The sequence below is a fragment of the Triturus cristatus genome, chromosome 12 (assembly GCF_964204655.1).
Source record: "Triturus cristatus chromosome 12, aTriCri1.1, whole genome shotgun sequence".
Taxonomy (NCBI): domain Eukaryota; kingdom Metazoa; phylum Chordata; class Amphibia; order Caudata; family Salamandridae; genus Triturus; species Triturus cristatus.
The window spans coordinates 63,173,331-63,195,184 of NC_140595.1; the positions used below are offsets into that span (position 1 = coordinate 63,173,331).

General features: G+C 45.6%; 1 protein-coding gene across 3 annotated transcripts in view; it reads left to right on the plus strand.

Moving 5' to 3' along the window:
* The window catches only part of DOT1L (DOT1 like histone lysine methyltransferase), a 252,978-nt gene that overhangs the window by 35,364 nt on the left and 195,760 nt on the right, over positions 1-21,854 (plus strand). For all 3 annotated transcript variants that reach the window (XM_085638968.1, XM_085638970.1, XM_085638969.1), the window contains exons 2-3: positions 12,925-12,968; positions 17,939-18,013. In XM_085638968.1, the coding sequence (XP_085495094.1) occupies positions 12,925-12,968; positions 17,939-18,013 (119 nt within the window). The remainder of the gene's footprint in view (positions 1-12,924; positions 12,969-17,938; positions 18,014-21,854) is intronic.

Consider the following 21,854-nt stretch of genomic DNA (forward strand, 5'->3'; position numbering starts at 1 on the left):
CTTACCTATTCCGCCCCTACTGTCTCATGCAGTCAATAGAAAGATTTGCCTTGTAGTTGACTGTGACCAGCCTAAAATGCCTTCTAAGGGGAACAACATTGTAATAATGATCAGACTGGACTAAAAACGAGTCTCGAGACCACACAACACAGCACAATCACATTATAAACCGGTCAGAAGCACCGGGCTCTCTATGTACATGCCGTAATCAGCTACTATAGGACAATCAGTGTAATAAAACACTTCTTTTCCAGTTCTACTTAATTTCCTTTTTCAAGCGGAACAAGCTCTACAGCAGGGGTCTATAACTTCTTCTGTAGTAAGAGCAACTCGAGGTCAACGAAAATTGTCCAAAGCCACCGATGTCATTAGTGTTGTAATAGTGACCACAGCAGACATGTTTTCATTAATAGGCACCCAAAGCAAAATTTCCGTCGGTGTTCACCTCGGTACATGATATGAGGCAGGAGTGCCAGCAGTAATGTAAAAAAGACTGCCAATTTTGAATGCCTTTAGGTGGGTAATACAGAACGGCTATAACCAAGGTGATAATATTGATTAGAAATCTCCCCAACGCTAAATGACCTTTCAACTCAAACTTCAGCTTTAAATATATTTTGGAAACTGATCCATCATCAGCTTATGAGTTCTGTAAATACGCATTTTCATCTTGAATACACGCATTTTAATTTAGGTATACATACACCAATTCAGCCAAGCTAAAACTTCAAATTGCGTAGGCTGCGCTGGACAAAGGAGAGCTAGTTGCAGGTAGCTAGAAAGCTACGTGTAGCTCGGTAGCTACTTGTTGTGAAACCTGGTTTACAGGTTAGCAACCACTCGTGTTGAAGAGGGCAGCAAAGGCATATAACAGGCTAGGCTCTACAAACCCAACGGCGCTCTCCGGCACTACAGCAGCATACATCTTAATAGCATTTGCCGACACATGGAAGAGTATGATGGGCACAATATTGCATCATAGTGTGTTTCCCACATAGGGATGCTGTCTGGAAATATATCTGCATAGGGCAGCGTGTATACAACCAACCACCCACATCAATCAAACACCAAGATTTTTTAGCACAAGCATTCAGCATGGGATAGAGTATACATTATACTTTCACATCGACCAACATGAGCATCACTAAATTATTGATTTAGTATTGCATGTGTAAAGTGCTTCTGAACTATACTGATGGTGTTGGTGTGCTATATACATTCAGATATCATACCTTTTTTTAATTTGGTTGCATAATTATCCTAAACTCAACATATTTGCTGATTTAAAAAAAAACATTTGAATACTGCAAACAGGAGTATTGTTTCATGGATAAAATTGGCAAAAAATATATTTGTTTTCAAACTCTAAAAAGAGCAGTAGCTCAGTAAATCAGAGTATCTTGCGCAGTTAACAAGGACAAAGCTTGGTGGGTGTAGGTTGAGCAAACTTAACTTCGACTCAGATATTCCCATGTGTGTAGGTGCAAAGGTTCTTCAACCAAAAAATGTCTCAAAGTTAGGGATATCTGAGAGCACATGGCCATTTTTCTATTATTATAGCATTTTTACTACATTTACATTAGTGCGTCTCATCCTAACATGATCCTTGGCTAAAATTGCCATGTGCGTGAAGAAGACAACTCTTTTCGTTTGTTTGCACCAATATCTTGTTGAAAGCACCAGTGGTAGGTCTGTGCTAATGATGACAATCGGTGCTTTTGATGTCTTGCACAGTGCAGATGTGCTCTTCTTAACACTTTCCAGGAGCAAGGGAGGATTTGAGTGATCTTGTATAAGCTAGTTTTCATAAAGTTTTTCAAAGTTGGTGATAAACCCCCCCAAGACATATCTAGCTTGATTATTCATTCAGGAATGGATTAAATATAAAAAAAGGTTGTTGGGTGCAGTCTGTGACCTTGTCACAGTTGTGGTGTGGAATAACCTTTTATTGTCAGGCCCTCCTCATCCATGAGGGTGTCTGAAGCCTGCTTCTATCACCCTTACTGAAAGTTTGGAGAGCTAATCAACGGCTTGTTGATCCAGTGCGAGTGTGGTCTGCCACCAAATTGTATCACGTGTAGGTTTGAAATCGTTCTACGGCCACTCTTCGGTTGGGTCCCTGAGCTCATAGATAGTAGTGGTGTTAGTCTCTTCTTTGATAGAATGATTAAGTGACTTTGTTTCAGACTCTGTGGCATATATATCGGCAGCCATGTACTTGGTCGTAATAAGCATTCATCAAAAGAGTTGGCTGCTACGGATTCTTTTTATACTTTAGCCGTTGCCACATGTCTATACACGGGGACAACCATCAACCACATTTAAAGTAAGCCTCTGTAACCTTTTCGCATCTGGAAAGATTTCTGCGTGGTATAGTGCCTCTCACCTTTCTTTTCTGGACTTCTTTCTGGCTGCTGCCTCTAGCCTGTTGAGATCTATCACTTTGCCTCTTTGAAGACCGAAGGTTTCGTGGTCGCAGGCTCAGATACTTACTTTGGAGGCTAGAGTAGTGGTTGGTTTCCAATATTAATATTTGTTTCCGAATCTGAGAGCATTCAGTAGGTGCACCTTGAGAGTTCCTTAGCTGTGGCCTCTATTGGAGTATTCCATGAAATCCAGCCCTAATAGCTACTTCATTACTGTCTGAAGTACCAGCCATTGGAGACGCTGCACATACCATGACACGAGATGTGACAAAGTCATTGTTTAGTTCTAAAATGTGGCTTGGAGCTGCCCCCCCGAACTTGCATTGGGTACCCATGGTCTACTATTACACAAATGGTGATCAGAAATGTCCACCTCTGGCGCTAGACGTGGTGTTTGTGTAGTCTGCGGTTGGTCTCGGTATAAGGAGTAAGTTGTGCAGAACATTGTCCATGAGCCCTTTCTGCCCACTTGTTGCACACAGGTCCATTATTGGTGTGTTTGAGAGCTTCCGCTCATCCATGTTTGACCACAAGTTTCTGCTTCCTGTGAAATTGTGCAACTCCTTCTATCGTGCCAGTGTGCCTCCTACTGCCAGAACCCTTGCCCCGTGCATTGTAGTACGGGTACATCCTTTAAGTCATATTTTAAGGTCGGCACCTCACACGTGTTTTCCTTTAATTTATTTTTTACAGTTGTGTTGTGTCGGTCTAAAAATAGAGCTTATCGCGCTGAGCCAAAGAAGAGCTTATGTTCCATCTGTGCCCTGACATCTGCTTGACTTCATGTTTTGTCTCGAGGGGATCCTGTTCGGTTCAGTGGCTAATGAGCAATGATCTGGTGAAAGGGGAAGGCCACACGGCTGAAGAGGCAGGGCCTTGAGATTTCACAGAACTAGTTCATAATCGGATCACATAGCTTTGTAAGGCATGGCGCTTCCGCTGCAGAAACAGTATACGTGTTGGCTGTTCACAGGGCCACTGACAGAATGAGAGATCATCTCTTTTTACTTCTTGCCCATCTATATCATGCCTTTGCCCTCCTGTCGCCGCCTCTCCATTCGCCTTCTCTTCCTGCCGCCTTTTTCAACTCTTCAGTAATCCTGAAAATATGGAAGCTCTTTGCACATGTGGTTGTGGCCTGTCTCTCTGCTTTGTGCAAAGAGGGTAATCACATTACTCCTTGTCGTTATGGACACTGTTTCCAGTAGTGGGCGTTTCACCTACAATCATTGCGCCTAGGTATGTTAGTTTAATTGGGTCAGAGGAAGCTTACAAGACTACAGTAGCCATTATGTATGATTGTCACGCAACATCACAAGACTGTACTGATCAGCTTATGTGTGAGCTCCCATTAACATTTTTCGGGCGCTTTAGCACTTGTTGCAGAAAAAGTCGGGGTGAGATGTTTTAATGTTTACTGAACTGTGGGAATTATCTTGATGAGATTGGCCTAAAGTCTGGGGAATTGGGTGTGACTTGTCCCTAATAGATGTGATTTTTAGGTTGAATTGAGGTTGGAACTGCTGGGCTGGTGTGGTTTTTCTTCCAAAGAATAGTGGGCTTTGCTGTGCATACATCTGTGTAGCATTTTTCCCTGACTTCCAGTGTAAGCCAGCTCAATTCTTGAGTGTTCGACCTGAATTGCTTCAAAGTTGGTAGATTAGCCTTGTGGTAGACTTCCCAGGAATGTACCGGTTGTTTGTGACTTGTAGCTGCAGAGTCAGGTGTATTGACAGTGATCTCAACAAGTGTTCTTGTCAGAAGCAAGTGAGCTTGGAAAAACAGCATGGATGTTTGTGCCTGCTCAAACTTACTCCAGGGTTTGTCTAATCCAGATGCAGTCTACACTGTCAGTGCTTTTAATTGTGGTAAATGTAGAAACCTGTGTTTGTCCTTTATTTCGAAGAATTGAAAAGACTGTACGAGTAGCCTTGCGGTTAAATGGCATGTTTTGCATTCTGCATGGAATGTAAGGTAGGGTAGTAAGTCGATATTCATGCATTTACTTTCTTGTGCACTTAAACAATTTTTTGTTTGCCCTGCTTTTTATTAATTCCTGTTGAATGTTGGAGCAAGCTACTGTGTTCAGTGGAGATCCAAAGTCGAGCCTTTAAATACTTTAAAACAAATTACAAAAGTAGTTAAGTCTTGTAATTTCCAACTTTGCTGAAGAAAAAGGTTGTATATTTCCTGTTATAAAGCATCGCACATCACTTTATTCCCTTTACCGTAATGAACAATGCTATTGCTTTGTATGTTGACGTGTCTCCTTATGTTATCAGAAGGCTGCAGTTTTTAATAAACAGTGCCGTTTCAACCATTGTTTTTAGATGTGTACTACACAATGCTGCATTAACTCAAAACTTAGTAAACTCCAGTTGCAGCCATTGTGGATGCGAGTGCAGTTTAACGTGCAGAGTTTCGTACAGAAAACTGCTTGGTCCATTTAGTCCTAAGGGTAGCTTTACGCGAGACATTTTTCATCCTGTACGTCCCAAACTCGGAAGCTATGGTCCAGAGCACTTAAAACTAGAGAGTGAAACAATTTGCCCCAACCAGAGACTGCTCATCTCAAATAAGAGAACACTAAAAATCAATGTATTCGTTAGAGCCAGGGGTCACAGATTTACATGACTGCTTTATTTTTTTTGTCCTGGGTTACATCCAGGCCCTGCAGTCATTCCACATCATACAATTTTACCCTTTGTTCGTTAGACCTGCAAGAGTTCTGCACACTGGTAGTGTACCTGGGAAATGCTCTCGGTTATTTCTTTCAGTGATAGTAGGCGCGGAGCCTACTAACCTCTGAGCTGGAACTGACCAGAATAAGGCTTGAAATCCACCGAGGCACACAGGGAAGTAATAGTTCTGTGTCTCAGCTTCTTCAAGTTGTTTAAGGGAGGCTTCCCACTCCCACCAGTGACTTTACCAATTTAAAGGTTTTTAATAGTGCAGCCCGAATACGGTGCTCCAAATATCCGCGATCAAATCATAACACTCCGACTGTTCTTTCAGAATTAGGTTTAAATTCATTACCTTCTGTACAGTTAAAAGTAACATTCTGTGTACACTGCAAATGGCAAAGCTCTCTTAATTCTCTTATTTATTAATTATGTAAAAATCCACCAGGGCATCTTCCCTTCATCTTTTTTATCTTGTCATAGCTCTAGCCTCATGCACAGTACCAAATCAGTCCCCCTTTTGTAGAGGTTTTAACTGAGCAGAGTTGCTAGCACAGATACTCTTGATGGTGGTTGGTAAAATTAATTTGTTAAATCTTACACTTTTCCAAAAGCCCTATGTAACACGCAAAGCTGCACTGCCTTTCGAGTCTCCTTCACAGGAGAATTCCCTCTCACCTCCCCCTCTCACAGAGTAACTCATGGACTGATATCTAGGCTGAATTATCTATGCACCTTGAAGACTTGGGTAGGTCCCTGTGTAGGAAGCTGGCTCTTTATATGATATATCAAAATGAGAGATATATTGTGCAAAGAGTCCAGGGGTGCCCTTATGAGTGGACAGGGGCTTGCTCTAGCAATCCCAAGGTGCTTTTCTAGGGGGCAGCGTGGGCAAGCAGCCTTAATCTTATCAGAGGAGAGTGTAAGACATCTGCAAATACATGCAATAGTCAATAAATGATGCACACCACTCACTAAGGAGATCCACACCAATTTATAAAAATAACACATCTATATATCCATCTTTCTATGCACCAAAATCAATACGATCAGGTAAGTAATAAAAAAGATTTTGTATTCAAACAGTAGACAATTTTTTGAATCTGCAGTGTTCTCCTATGGGAGGATGAACAAGAATGGACTTCAGGTAAAGTACAGTGACTTACGGGACCAATGTCCATGAGTTAAGGTGAGTGGTGAGCAAGGTCCAAGGCAGCATGAACAGAACAACACCAGAGGCACTAGGGCGGCCGGGTGCAAACAGCATTGGATGCCCATTGTTACTCTCTGGTGATCGGTCTTTGTGTAATGAGGCTGCAGGCTTTGACTGGGAGGCCATTTGGGCTGAACTAACAGGGGAGCTCAGGCCTCAGGATGCCCTGACGTATTGACACCTTTGGTGGTCTTCTTCATGGCCCTTAAGAGACGTGTGCAGAGGTGTCTTTAGGTGTTGGGTTTTCCTTACCAGGAGCAGTTGCAGTAGAAGGGGCCTGCATGTAGAGGCTGCAGACGACCTCTGAGAATCCACGAGAGGCGAAACCACAGTGGACTCTGTCTCTGGAGGGCTGGGGGACCACGCTGACACCGTTGGCCCTCTTCAACTCAGGCTTGCAGTGACTGGTGCAGTGGTGTCCTTAGGCGTTGTTTTTTTTTGGTTTCTTTGGGTTGCCTGCTCCATGGAAGTTCTTGCTTCCTTGGTGAAGTGGTGGCAGGTCACCTGGGCTTTGGGGACTCAGCAGCTTCAGGACATCAGTCTTCTTCTTTCAGGTTGGCAGGATTTGATTTTCCGGTGCTAGGGGCTCTCATAGATACTGAATTTAGGGGAGTGTAGGGTAGTAGCCAATGGGTTACCTATCCTTGGGATCGCTACGCCCTCTATATGACCACTTCCTGTGGGAAGTGGCCATAACCCTGCCCCAGAGATTCTTAGTTTGCCATCACAAAGATGGCCAACTGTGAAAAGTTGTGTCCACTTCAGGTTAGGCCACCTTAGGGGTGGTACTAGACTGGGGGTGGGCACGCCTACCTGGCTAGCTAATATTCCCACCTGTGCAGGTGCACGGAGATCAACTCCTCCTGTGGGATGGGGTGTGAACACCCTCTTCCCGAGCAGGCTTTGTTTCTGACTTCATGAGAGCAAAGGCTCTCACCCTTGAGGGTCAGACACTCGTCTCTGGTGGCAGACTGGTAGAAACCAGTCAGCCAACACACCAGGGGTGGTAGGCTTTCAGGGGCACCTCCAAGGTGCCCTCAGGGTGCATGTATTAATTAAATTCCACATTGGAATCAGTGTGGATTTATTAATACAAGATGTTTGATACCAAACATCCCTATTTTCAGTGAAGCCATCATGAAACTGGGAAACTTGTTTTCACCAGTGTCGAGCACATGTTTTAAAATGACTTCCCTGTTCACTTGCAGTGGCAGTAATGGAACTGACCAGCACATGGGCATATCTGCTCATGCAGGTGTGCCCTCAGGCCTGTTGTAGTGGTGACTTTCAAATGCAACATGCAGTGTTAGGGGACATGGCACACAGGGAAGTTTTTCATGTAGGGTTTTTTTATATTGGTCTGCGCCAAAACACTCAGCCTGCAGTGGCAGTCTTGAATGCGTTTGAGTGGCCCATTAGGGTGGCGCAATTCATGCTGCAGCCCTGAGAGTCCCTTCTTTAGTACCTCATGCCCTAGGTACCCGGAGTACCATTTTCTAGAGGCGTATAGAGCTTTCTCAAGGTATTACCAATTGGGGTAAATAATTGTAAAGTTTTGGGAAAGAGATCTGGCACTGGGGACCTGGTTAGCAGGAATCCAGTGCACTTCCAGTCAAATTACACCAAATACTAAGCAAAAAGTGGGAGTGACCATGTCGAAAAGGGGCACTTTCCTACACCCTGTATGTTAATGTAGCTCCTGCGCTTTGTGCAATCTGCCGGTTACAGGTTTGAGGTCCAGCTGTCCAACACAGGCTGTGTCCTCTATCCATTGTTGATAAAATAGGCACACAATGGATTGGACAAAAGCACCACATGTAGTTTAGAGCACGATGCAACAACCAAGTGTGAGAAAGTGGCTCTGTATACACTGTTCCCAAATAGGTACAGTGTGTACGGAGTCCACAGCCCCCAGAGGTTTGGCAGAGGCTAAAGTTAGATATAACCTTACTCTCTAAAGTGGTAGCTTGGTCGAGCAGTAAGGCAGTATCAGAGGACAGTGTAAAGCATTTGTTGTACACACTCAGTCAGCAAATGGTCTCACACACTCAATAACTGAACTCTAGGCCAATGGTTTCTATAAAAAATATATGGTTGTTTTATTTTAGAACCAACAATAGGTATCAAAATATACTTTCTCAGAATGAGATGCTTAAGTTAAATACTTTGCAATAGGCAAATGACTTTTGCAGATAATAGTTAGTTTGTTGCAATAGGCAACACAATTTCAAACACAATAATACATTGAGCTCAATGGGAATTTTAAGCTATGTGCAATTGATTACTTTCAGGATTACTTGTCTAACTCCAGGACTGGATCCTAGATTCAGTCCTGGGACAGTTCTTGGAAACACGTGAGTAAATTCGTTTTAGTTACTGTTGTGATTTTTAAGCAATATTTTGCTATTTTAAAAGTTGACAAACTTTTTCAAATCAAATTACCAATGTTATCCTATGGAAGGAAATTCACTTGGCAGGTAAGTGGGGTTATGGTTACTTTTTCTAGGTCAGTGCTGGATCCTAGATCCAGCACTAGTGTACCACCTGTAAGCAGTTGAGAAACTGTGTTTAAGTTACACAGACTATTTTTAAGGAATATTTAAGTTTGCAAAATCGACACTTAGAAGAAGTTTCACAGAAAAACAATCAATGGTTTCCTATGGTGGAAAATTCAAGTTACGGGTAAATTTTGTTCTCGTTACTTTTGTAATCCAGTGCTGGGCTCCTAGGCTCAGTACTGGGGCATCTATCTAAAACGGATAAGTAATTACGTTTTCACAGTTGGTACGATTTTTAAAGAATATTTGTAGTTTGCAAAAATCGACACTTAGAAGAAATTTCACAGAAAAACAGTCAATGGTTTCCTATGGGAGAAAATTGAGTTAGTGGTAAGTACGGACATAAGTACTTTTCAGGGTCAGTGCTGGGCACCAAGATCTAGTACTTGGATTTCTCCTAATAGCAGGTGAGTATTTCCGTTTTTGTTACTCGGTTGATTTTAGGTGAATATTTTAAAGTTTAGAAACTCCACACTTTGAAGAAATTTCAAGAGAAACCAGTCAATGTTACCCTATGGAAGAAAAGTGAGTTATCGGCTTTTGGATAAGTACTCGACTGGGAGAGTTAAGGTTCTGGGCATAGACTCGGGGGGGGTCTCTCAGGGTCAGGTAAGTACAGTTGTTGCACCCTCAGCGGCACAGGAGCAGCCGGGTGCAGAGTGAGTTAGGCCCAATGTTCTCCTATGGAAGGCAGGGGGCCCTTGGTTGGTGGCGGCTGACTAGCAATCCACGCGGCTGTGGGAGCTGAGCTCCTGGTCACTTTCTCAGGGCAAATGGGGAAGTAGATAGGAGTAGAAGTTGCCCTGCCAGGGCCACTCGGGAGGCTGGGTGCAGGGTGCTTTTGAGCCTTCGGGCGCTCAATGGATTGCTATGGAAAAGCTCAAGGACGAACAAAGGCTGCAAGCTTGGGGACGAAGATTCTTCTGATGCCACCACCACTTCGAGAGGTAGGTTGGGTAGTTGGAGGATAGGTAGGTACCCAGGAGTCGGGCACAGGGGGCCGCAGGGCGCCGGGTGCAGGGGTGCCTTTTGGTGTTGGGAAATCTTACCCTCTGTTGATCGCGGTTGGGTGGTCCCTGGTTCTTAGGCTGCAGGCGTCGTCCGGAGCGTCGAGGTGGGTCCTTGGGTGCCGGATTCGGGGTCACAGTCGCTGGGGGGACGTCCTTGGGGTCTTTGTCTACTCCGGCACAGGCCAGGCTTGGCGGGTGCAGGGTTCGCGGTTCCGGGCTGATGCCAGGGGTTAGATATTTGCTTTGAGCAGAGCCACTACTCGTGGGTGTCCCAGGTGCTCAGTCACAAGGTAGCCAGGTCCTCCAGGGTTTGTGAGGTTGCTGGCCACAGGAGGTGCCGGGATTTAGCAGGTTTGAGGGTCGACAGGCCGATAGGGCTGGGGACAAAGCGGCTGGTGTCTTCCTCTTCTTAGCAGCTGCACGGCAGGTCTTCTTTCTTCTTGATCTTCTTTGCTGGTTTAGAATCTGGAATCTGAGGAAGGAAGGTTCAGGGTGCCCCTAAATACTACATTATGGGGCGTTACAAGTAGGTAAAGGGCAGGGACCACTGGATCCCTATCCTGGGGTGGGTACACCCCCTATCCTGCCACTCTCCTGTGGGAGGGGGGCAGTGGCCTAGTCCTGATTGGGTAGGGATCCCCATCTTCAAGATGGCGAGGGCCCGGAGATGTGCTTCACCTCGCCTCCCCCACCTGAGGGGTGGAGTTGGCAGGGCTGGCACATCCCCTGTCCTTACTTGGAGTTTCCGGACAGTCTTCCCACCAGAGTGGGGGTCAGAACCGGTGGGGGCCAGTTGCTGAGTACAGCAAGTGACCTGGAGAATCTCACAATAGGCAGCATGCCTTTGAAGCTTCGCCCTGCCCATCCTGGTGGAGGAGACCTAGCACCTCGTCCAGGATGTGCATTGTTGCAGGCCTAGGAGAGCGGGGGGGCTCTCTTCTCAGGGGTCCAGCAACATGTCTGCTGTGTGGCAGCCTAGGCAGCCTCTCAGACAAGACATGGATTGTAGGTTAGGTTTCAGGGGGCATCTCTAAGATGCCCTCTGTCGTGCATTGTACATTAAATCCTGCACTGGCATCAGTGCGGGTTTAGTGTGCTGAGAAGTTTGATACCAAACTCCTCCGCTTTCAGGGTTGCTATTATGGTGCTGTGGAGTTTGTGTTTGACGAGATCCCAGCACCATATACTCTTAAATGGCAGCACTGCACTTAGTGCCCAGGAATGGACCTGGGTACTGTAGGGGCACAGGGCTCATGCTCCTATGCCCACACCACTGGCATAGGGCACCCAGCTAGAGGGGTGGCTGATGTATGCCAGGGCAGTGTAGGTTGTGGGGATTGCACACAGGAATGTGTGCCATGTCGACTCTTTGTTTTGTCTTGTACCCAGACACTCAGCCTGCAAGGGCAGTGTGTTTGTGTTAGGGTACAGGGCCTCTAAGGGTGGCACAATACGTGTGGCAGCCCTTAGAGGCCTTCCCTGGTCACAGGGCCCTGGGTACCTAGGGTACCATTTACCAGGGGCTGACATGTGGCCAGGGTTTGCCAATTTGGGTTTTAGATTTTAGGGAAGGAACATAGGCCCTGGGCACCTGATTGGCAGGAGTCCAGGGCACACTCAGTCAAAGTACATTCAACAATTTAGCAAAAAGGGGGGGCATACCATGCAAGAAAGACGGCACTTTCTCACACCAAGTCTGTGGCATCAAGCCCTACACACAGAGTAGTTGTTTCCCATCTGCCTACATGGGAGAAAGCTACTTTGCAACAAGTTACATCCACATTCTAGTGGATTGAGCCTACTGTGCTTTCTTGGTGTATTGGATATTCACTTTCCTGTAAGCTGGGATGCCTTTGCTATCCTTGAAAGTGCAGGGGGTCACCTCTGTATTGTCGGGCCCCTACTTGGCTCTTCATGGTGCCTGCAGTACATTGTGTAATGTGTCAAACATAGTCCAGCATCTTACAGGCTTAGCTTTCCAAGGCATTAGCTACTTTTTGCCTTGGACTGGACGAGAAAGATCTGCAGTGAATTGTTTTTGTGCAACTGCCCGTCTGTTGCACAGGTATTGGCCATTCAGGACAAGGAGCCTGGTTGAAACTGAAATGCTTTGCCTATGAGCTGGCCTACTTGAAGATGTGTGTTTAGGGAGTGCAACCTTCTGGCGCTTTGTGTAATGCGATTGGTGATTGTGTTATGGTTCTGTTTCTCACCAATCCTGCGGTGTCTGTCCAAGCAGTTGTGCTCATCTTTGGCAGCAATGCTAAACTCGCCACTCCATGTGAATCTACAAGTTTTCATCTGTTCTCCATGTGGTAGCATCATTCGAATATTTCCTGTGCACACATTATTACTAGCTTTATAGTGCTCAGAGGCTGGCAATTTTGTAGTTAAATCTTATTCTTCCTTGCAGTGAACTGCTTGCAAACACCAACTCTGCTTCATTTATGTAGAACCGGCCGCACTTTTCAAATTGTGCTTCCCGTTTGCTAGTTTCATATAGGCATAAAACTATTTTTAATTAGCAGACTTCACCTCATTTTAATGTTGCACGCTTCACATTTTCTAATATCAGCAAAGTTTGCTATGGAATTAGTTGTCACTGTTGAAGCTGGTCTTCTGTCTAGCAGAGATAGATCTTTGCTTTTTTCCAAATAGGAAGAATTTGGTATCCGCCCTCGGTTTTGTGCTTGATGCCAAGTTATTTTATCCTCCATCATATGAGCCTCCAGGGAGTGGATGAAGTAGATAAGTTTAGTCAACATTGTTAGTCATGGGCAATTTCACTATCTAGAATAAAAAAAAATGGTTCCTTTTTTGAAATGTAAGCACTGAAAATACCTTTTAATTGGCATATTACCTTGTTACTAGGTCTGATTAAAAGTAGGTAGTTTATGTATTTGCTTTACAAGTTTGTGTGTCAGCAGTGCTTTTCTCATGCCCATGCCTATCTGTGACATGCACAGAATGGAGTTCATAAATGGTATGTTCAAGTGCTCTGGAATTTAACTGCGTTCTTTCTCTCTCAATTTCTAGGATAAACATCATGATGCTGCTAACGAAATCATTGATACTATTCGGTGAGTGCATATTTCTCTGTGCTGTGCTGCCAGACAGAAACAGTGTCCACTTTTTGCCATTTGTGTGTTAAAAAAAATCTGTAGTTGCTGTTATGACAGAAATCAAACTGCTGTGTTAGACTTCAAAGTGTTGCACAACAAACAATATCTTCGTTATTGAGTGTTAGCAGCCTGTCAAGCTTTTTGGTACTCGAGGGATTCTTAATACACACCTGTTGGCTTCAGAGGAGAGTAGAATAGGTCCTTTAATCCAATTTGTTTGAGAGATGTCTCTCCTTGGCAGACAAAGGGCTCTTCAAAGTGACTGTGGCTTAAAATAGTTGAAGTGGGTTTTTTTTCAAAACCTATCAGTGCCACAGCTTTGCTCGTGCCTCGATCTGTTAGTAAAGTTCCTTGTTAAATAGATTTGTGGAAGGCTGCGTGTTGGGTTCATAGGACTCGATATATTTCTCTGTCTGAGTTTATAAAAAGTGAGACCTGATCACATCGGCCAGATAAGTTCAGTTGGCCTATGTTCGAACTGAGTTTAATACTACGAACCCTTCTTGGCTTCCTGATCAAAATGGGACTGTTAATACTGTTGCGCCCGAATTGAGATTACAAATTGTGCTTGTATGTCATGGAGAACTGACACTTTTTTAATTTGCACTTTTTGTACCAGGTAAAATCTGGTGAAAATTTGCCAGAGAAAAATCGCAGTAGACTGAGTTTTGTAGCTTTAGAACAGGGCAAAATTTGTGGTATTCTGAAGTTATTCTCTATTACAATAGTTCACTAGGATAAAACCAAAATGGGGTGGTTTCTGTTTCCCTGAGCAGTACTACCAAATTATACACACCTTGTCTTGTCTTCACCTCAGAAGTGTACGCTTTATTTTATTTTTTTACGTATATATTGTTCGATTCCTGGTATTGATTTCGTGTATTGCACACGCGTTCGCACACTTATAATGCTTTCATCCCATCTCCTCCTATGGATTGCACTTCATTGCAACTCCAAAGTCAACCACTCCCAAGGTAAATTTACGCCGACATGGAAAAGCAATTGAAAGCCGTAGTGTTAGCCAGGGACTGGAAGAGTCTGCTCAGATCTGATTTAGTTTTCCTTGTGGCAGTACAGCCATGTTTAAGTCTTTCGTCAAAGAGCGGGGTAATAGAGTGGTTGATCTGGTGCAGAAGGGATTCTCCAGATGGTTTATACACCATGAAGCCGTCCACCTGGAAATAACAGATTTCCAAGAAGAGTTTGATTAAAGCATGCAGCGAAGACCATAAGTGCCTTCTGAATTCATGCTTCCCAAAAGACTGCATTTGCAGGAGTACTGCACCTGCAATAACATCAGACGGAGATGCCGCTCAGTTCATTGTGAAGTGTAAGAATTTTAATTTATCATTTAAAATGTGGCATTGTTTAATCTACACCTAAACTTCACCTTCCTTCAGTGATAATAAAATTGCCTCTTTTCAAAGTAGGACCACGAAAATGGAAAAACAAAATGTCTGGTGTGGCATCTTTGTTCAAATCTGTTCATCGCCAGAATATTGAGTGCAAAGTGCCATAGGCCAAAATATTGAGGCCGAAGTATCGAACCATAGGAATCGAAGCATATATACGTAAATATAGGTTTACTAGACTTCACATATACGTAACTTGAAGGTACATATATATTTAAGGTATGCAGCTGTAGAGCTGGGATCAGTAATTTTATACTTACTTATTGTATCCACGTACCTTCTAGATATTTTCGTCCCTAATTTTTGGTCCTCAGTGTTTCAGGTCTACTGTATTTGTCTAGTAGGCATTCTGACCTATCGCTGTATTATTCGGAAGTTACAGGCTGACTCCAATCTTGCCCTGCTTTCTCTACTCCGGTGATTACCGTCTCATACGCATGCAGATGGCTAGTTTCAATGCTTTCCAAGCTCTGTGCATTGCAGTCCAAACCAAGGCACGATACAGGAACCGCAGATCGAGAATGGACTCGCTGTTCATCCCTTCCCCAATCGAAAGAACCCTCAAGGCTGAAAGGAGAAATCACAGGTCCAGACTGTCCCTCTGTTCATCATCCACCTATTCAGAAGAATGCGCATTGATAGCTGCTGGTTTTCCTTACAGACATGCAAGCTCTGGAAGACCCTTGACAGAATTAATCACCACTCGCATAGATTAGGTTTGTAGATGTGAACTAGGACCTTGTCTCTCACTCTTTCATGCGCTAATGCGATTTGGTGTGCCTTCAGTGACATGATTGGGGCACATCTAACAGCCTCATGCAAGCGACTAAATCCTATTACTTGCAGACCCAAAACTGTACCAACAGTCGTCCAATCGTGCGTAACAAATAACGACCTACTGGACGATTCTGAACGTTTTTGGGCGGTGACTCAGAGGTAACACTCTCCAAATGCTCTTTGTAATAGTAATAATTTGGTTTAATTTCTGATCATAGCTCTGTCCTCTTGACAAGTGGTGGGCTAATGCACTTTTAGAGAACAGAATTGGAGAATACAGTAGTTTGATTTATTCTGAGTGCAGAGTGTTAAAATAATCTTCTTGTAAAGTCACACCGGCTGATTGCGAGCACGTACTGGTGGCCCATTTCCTTTGCCCTCTGCTGCTCATGTGCTTATGTCGGGGGGTGCACTGTTGTGTACAAGCTTGCTGTTGTTGATGGGATGATTCCTGCACAAACAGCGGTGTTAAATGACTGTCTCATGGCAAACCTGAAATTAATTTGTCTCTTCTTGGGCATATCTTCTCCCGCAGTCTGTCTACCGCTTTATATGTGCAGTTTTAAGGTCCTCTGCCTGTGCAAAACAGGAAGAGTGTTTGGATTGTGGTGCATAAAATGATCTCCTTCCCTTTGGTGGATGTAAATTGGGTGTGAGCTGAGACTCAGTCATGCACTTAGTGATGCTCTGTGTTTGAGGCAGGAGAGGTGGTGTTGGCTTGTGTGTTTTATCACCTACGTGAGCATCGTTTGATGTACCACCAACATGAATCGTTCGGGTTAGATACTGGATTTAGTTTTGATCTCACTGCCCAACTACTGAGTTAAAAAAAAAAATAATAATTAGACCACACCGGTTTTCTAGCTTCCGTTCGTCAGATTTTTAGCGGCAAGACCGAATCGCACCCTGTTTCCAGTGTTGTGCTATCTTCATACAGGTGTTCCATCCACTCATGCATGCACCTGTTTATTCAGCTCTTTCACCCAGTGGATGACCGCTCTTTCCCTCGGTCCCCTACAATTACTGGTCCCCAACGCATGTTGCCACTTGTTCTTTCTGAAGTGCACTGCTGGCCTTGGTTCTGAAGTGCTTTATGAATCAAATAAGTGAACAAATTGTTCCCTCAAGATGGGAGGCGCTGACCTCCTGTTAGTACTTCTTTTTCTGCTCAGTGACTACAAGATGATTGATGTCGAAGATCACTGATTTCACTGAGCACCGCTGCAGCATAGACGCTCGACTCACTTATGCTTGGCAGCTCGTGCTTATTCATTATGATAGTTATTATTTGGTAGCTTTTATAGAAGATATTTTCTTGAGTATCTGTAGTGCCTTTTTTTTTTTGTTGCTTTCTCTAGTAGGTTCCAAATCCCAAAAGGTTATATTCAGGTTTTTTGTGCCCACTGGGGTTGTCAATCAATCAGCATTTGTATAGCACTGCACTGTCGCCCCAGGCGTATAGGAGCGCTGCGGGTGCCATGTCGCTGTTGAAAAGCCAGGTCTTGAGTTTCTTTCTGAAGTCCTCATGGCGGGGTGCTGTTCGGAGGTGGAAGGGCAGGTCATTCTAGGTCTTGGCAGTGATGTTGGAGAAGGCGTGGCCCCTGCACGGCTGCGACTGATGTGGGGTGGGTGTGCGAGGACGAGAGAGGAGGAGCGCAGGTGTCTTCCCGGGTAGATGGAAGTTGAGTCAGTGATTGATGTAAGACAGTCCTTGATTGTGTAGAGCTTTGTCTGCGTGCAAAAAGATCTTGAACTGGCATCTCTTCTGGATAGGGAGTCAGTAGAGGATTATGAGGTGGGGAGTGATGTGGGTCCATCTGGGAAGGTTCTGGATGAATCAGACTGCAGTGTTCTGTTTGGTCTGAAGTCATCTGAGGAGCTCGGAGGAAATTCCGGCATAAAGAGCTTTGCCGTACTCGAGGCGGCTGGTGACCAGGACCTGCGTGATGGTCTTTTTGGTGTTGTTTGGGATCCATCTTAAGATTCCGGGGTGCATGCGAAGGGAGTGGAAGCAGGAGGAAGCTACTACGGTGACTTGTCGTTTGATGGTCAGTTGGCCGTTGCGGAAGATGCCATGGTTGCGTGCGTGGTCTGTTGGTGTGGGTGTTGGTCTGAGTTCTGCTGGCCACAAGCTGTGGTCTCATGCGGAGGAGTCCTTCCCCCAAAGATCAGTACTTCTGTTTTGTAGGAATTTGGTTTGAGGCAGTTGTCTCATCTCTACGTTGGTCATGGCGTTAGGTGAGAGGATTAGTTGGGTGTCATCTGTGTAGGAGATTGTCAAGTCTGTGGGATCTGACTAGGTCATGTAGACGTTGAACAGGGTGGGGCTGAGGAATAATCCTTGGGGCACCCCGCATATGATGCCCTGTGGTGCAGAGGTGAAGGGAGGCAGTCTGTGTGCGTCATATAAGAAAAGAAGCGATCCACTTGAGAGGGTTTGCTGTATGCGATATTGTGTAGTCTGTCGATGAGGTTGTCACTGTAGCTACTGATCCTACCAGCGCTCTGTGTGATCATCGCAACCAGAAATCTCACATGTCATAACATCCATCCATAAAGTGCAGGACACTACCTTTCAGAGCTTAAAGAGGGACACTGCATATACATTTATGATTGGAAAATTAGATGGGTCTTGATAGAGTTGGCCTGATAGAGCTGCTTCAGCTGTAAGATTGATCAGTGCTTGTATTGGTGTGTAGAATAGGACAACCAAAGCTAATTGTTCTTTGTGCTCCACAGATGGGTGTGCGAAGAAATTCCAGATCTCAAACTGGCGATGGAAAACTACGTGCTAATCGACTATGACACAAAATGGTAAGAGTGGCTGCTGATCGTGCCTGCGATGCTTGCTCCCTTCTCCCTGCGCGCGTGGGTCGCAGCGCCTGGAAAGGCTTCTTCTGTAATTGGTTATTTTTAGATGTGTTGCAACGTGAGCTGGAGTTTCCTTTGCGCTGTCTTTAGCTCTCACAAAGGTATTTTGGTCATAAGCGGAAAAGCTGGCAGAGGCTGCCTGAGGAACGACATGATTGCGTACCTCTCCCTGCAGAGCGGTTGGCCCGGGAAGGATTTCATTGTTCACACCATAGCAGTGCGTGGAATCTGCAGTACTGGGCTTGAGCCGGCATTGGGGTGTGTGAATACTGCAAGGTCTGCAGCTTCATTCTCCACACCATAGCAGTGTGTGGAATCTGCAGTACTGGGCTTGAGCCGGCATTGGGGTTTGGGATTACTGCAAGGTCTGCAGCTTCATTGTTCACACCATAGCATTGTGTGGAATCTGCAGTACTGGGCTTGAGTCTCCATTGGGGTGTGGGATTATTGCAAGGTCTGCAGCTTCATTATTCACTCCATAGCAGTGTGTGGAATCTGCAGTACTTGTCTGAAGCCGGCATTGGGGTGTGTGAATACTGCAAGGTCTGCAGCTTCATTCTTCACACCATAGCAGTGTGTGGAATCTGCAGTACTGGGCTTGAGCCGACATCGGGGTGTGTGAATACTGCAAGGTCTGCAGCTTCATTCTCCACACCATAGCAGTGTGTGGAATCTGCAGTACTGGTCTTCAGCCGGCATTGGGGTGTGGGATTACTGCAAGGTCTGCAGCTTCATTGTTCACACCATAGCAGTGTGTGGAATCTGCAGTACTGGTCTTAAGCCGGCATTGGGGTGTGTGAATACTGCAAGGTCTGCACCTTCATTATTCACACCATAGCAATGCGTGGAAGCTGACTGGGTTTGAGCCGGCATTGGAGTGTGGGATTACTGCAAGGTCTGCAGCTTCATTGTTCACACCATAGCAGTGTGTGGAATCTGCAGTACTGGTCTTAAGCCGGCATTGGGGTGTGTGAATACTGCAAGGTCTGCAGCTTCATTCTTCACACCATAGCAGTGTGTGGAATCTGCAGTACTGGGCTTGAGCCGGCATTGGGGTGTGGGATTACTGCAAGGTCTGCAGCTTCATTGTTCACACCATAGCAGTGTGTGGAATCTGCAGTACTGGTCTTAAGCCGGCATTGGGGTGTGTGAATACTGCAAGGTCTGCAGCTTCATTCTTCACACCATAGCAGTGTGTGGGATCTGCAGTACTGGGCTTGAGCCGGCATTGGCGGAATCTGCAGTACTGGGCTTGAGCCGGCATTGGGGTGTGTGAATACTGCAAGGTCTACAGCTTCATTATTCACTTCATAGCTGGGTGTGGAATCTGCAGTACTGGGCTTGAGCCAGCATTGGCGTGTGTGAATACTGCAAGGTCTGCAGCTTCATTATTCGAACCATAGCAGTGTGTGGAATCTGCAGTACTGGGCTTGAGCTGGCATTGGGTTGTGTGAATACTACAATGTCTGCTGCTTCATTATATACAAGAGAGTAGTGTGTGGAATCTGAAGTACTGGACTGGAGCCGGCATTGGGGTTTGGGATTACTGCAAGGTCTGCAGTTTCATTATTCACTCCATAGCAGTGTGTGGAATCTGCAGTACTGGACAGGAGCTGGCATTGGGGTGTGGGATTACTGCAAGGTCTGCAGCTTCATTTTTCACACCATAGCAGTGTGTGGAATCTGCAGTACTGGTCTTAAGCCGGCATTGGGGTGTGTGAATACTGCAAGGTCTGCAGCTTCATTCTTCACACCATAGCAGTGTGTGGAATCTGCAGTACTGGGCTTGAGCCGGCATTGGGGTGTGGGATTACTGCAAGGTCTGCAGCTTCATTATTCACTCCATAGCAGTGTGTGGGATCTGCAGTACTGGGCTTGAGCCGGCATTGGCGGAATCTGCAGTACTGGACTGGACCCGGCATTGGGGTGTGTGAATATTGCAAGGTCTGCAGCTTCATTATTCACACCATAGCAGTGTGTGGGATCTGCAGTACTGGGCTTGAGCCGGCATTGGTGGAATCTGCAGTACTGGGCTTGAGCCGGCATTGGGGTGTGTGAATACTGCAAGGTCTACAGCTTCATTATTCACTTCATAGCTGGGTGTGGAATCTGCAGTACTGGGCTTGAGCCAGCATTGGGGTGTGTGAATACTGCAAGGTCTGCAGCCTCATTATTCGAACCATAGCAGTGTGTGGAATCTGCAGTACTGGGCTTGAGCTGGCATTGGGGTGTGTGAATACTACAATGTCTGCTGCTTCATTATATACAAGAGAGTAGTGTGTGGAATCTGAAGTACTGGACTGGAGCCGGCATTGGGGTTTGGGATTACTGCAAGGTCTGCAGTTTCATTATTCACACCATAGCAGTGTGTGGAATCTGCAGTACTGGGCTTGAGCCGGCATATGGGTGTGTGAATATTGCAAGGTCTGCAGCTTCATTCTTCACACCATAGCAGTGTGTGGAATCTGCAGTACTGGGCTTCAGTCGGCATTGGGGTGTGGGATTATTGCAAGGTCTGCAGCTTTATTATTCACTCCATAGCAGTGTGTGGAATTTGCAGTACTGGGCTGAAGCCGACATTGGGGTGTGTGAATACTGCAAGGTCTGCAGCTTCATTATTCACAAGAGAGCAGTGTGGAATCTGCAGTACTGGGCTTGAGCCGGCATTGGGGTGTGCGAATACTGCAAGGTCTGCAGCTTCATTATTCACACCATAGCAGTGTGTGGAATCTGCAGTACTGGGATTGAGCTGGCATTGGGTTGTGTGAATACTGCAAGGTCTGCAGCTTCATTATTCACACCATAGCAATGCGTGGGAGCTGACTGGGTTTGAGCCGGCATTGGGGTGTAGGATTACTGCAAGTTCTGCAGCTTCATTGTTCACACCATAGCAGTGTGTGGAATCTGCAGTACTGGTCTTGAGCCGGCATTGGCGGAATCTGCAGTACTGGACTGGACCCGGCATTGGGGTGTGTGAATACTGCAAGGTCTACAGCTTCATTATTCACTTCATAGCTGGGTGTGGAATCTGCAGTACTGGGCTTGAGCCAGCATTGGGGTGTGTGAATACTGCAAGGTCTGCAGTTTCATTATTCACACCATAGCAGTGTGTGGAATCTGCAGTACTGGGCTTGAGCCGGCATTGAGGTGTGTGAATACTACAAGGTCTGCTGCTTCATTATTCACACCATAGCAGTGTGTGGAATGTGCAGTACTGAGCTTCAGCCGGCATAGGGGTGTGTGAATACAAGCTCTGCAGCTTCATTATATACAAGAGAGTAGTGTGTGGAATTTGAAGTACTGGACTGGAGCCAGCATTGGGGTTTGGGATTACTGCAAGGTCTGCAGCTTCATTCTTCACACCATAGCAGTGTGTGGAATCTGCAGTACTGGGCTTGAGCTGGCATTGGGGTGTGGGATTACTGCAAGGTCTGCAGCTTTATTGTTCACACCATAGCATTGTGTGGAATCTGCAGTACTGGGCTTGAGCCGGCATTGGGGTGTGTGAATACTGCAAGGTCTGCAGCTTCATTGTTCACACCATAGCATTGTGTGGAATCTGCAGTACTGGGCTTGAGCCGGCATTGGGGTGTGTGAATACTGCAAGGTCTGCAGCTTCATTATTCACAAGAGCAGTGTGGAATCTGCAGTACTGGGCTTGAGCCGGCATTGGGGTGTGGGATTACTGAAAGGTCTGCAGCTTCATTATTCACTCCATAGCAGTGTGTGGAATCTGCAGTACTGGGCTTGAGCCGGCATTGGGGTGTGTGAATACTGCAAGGTC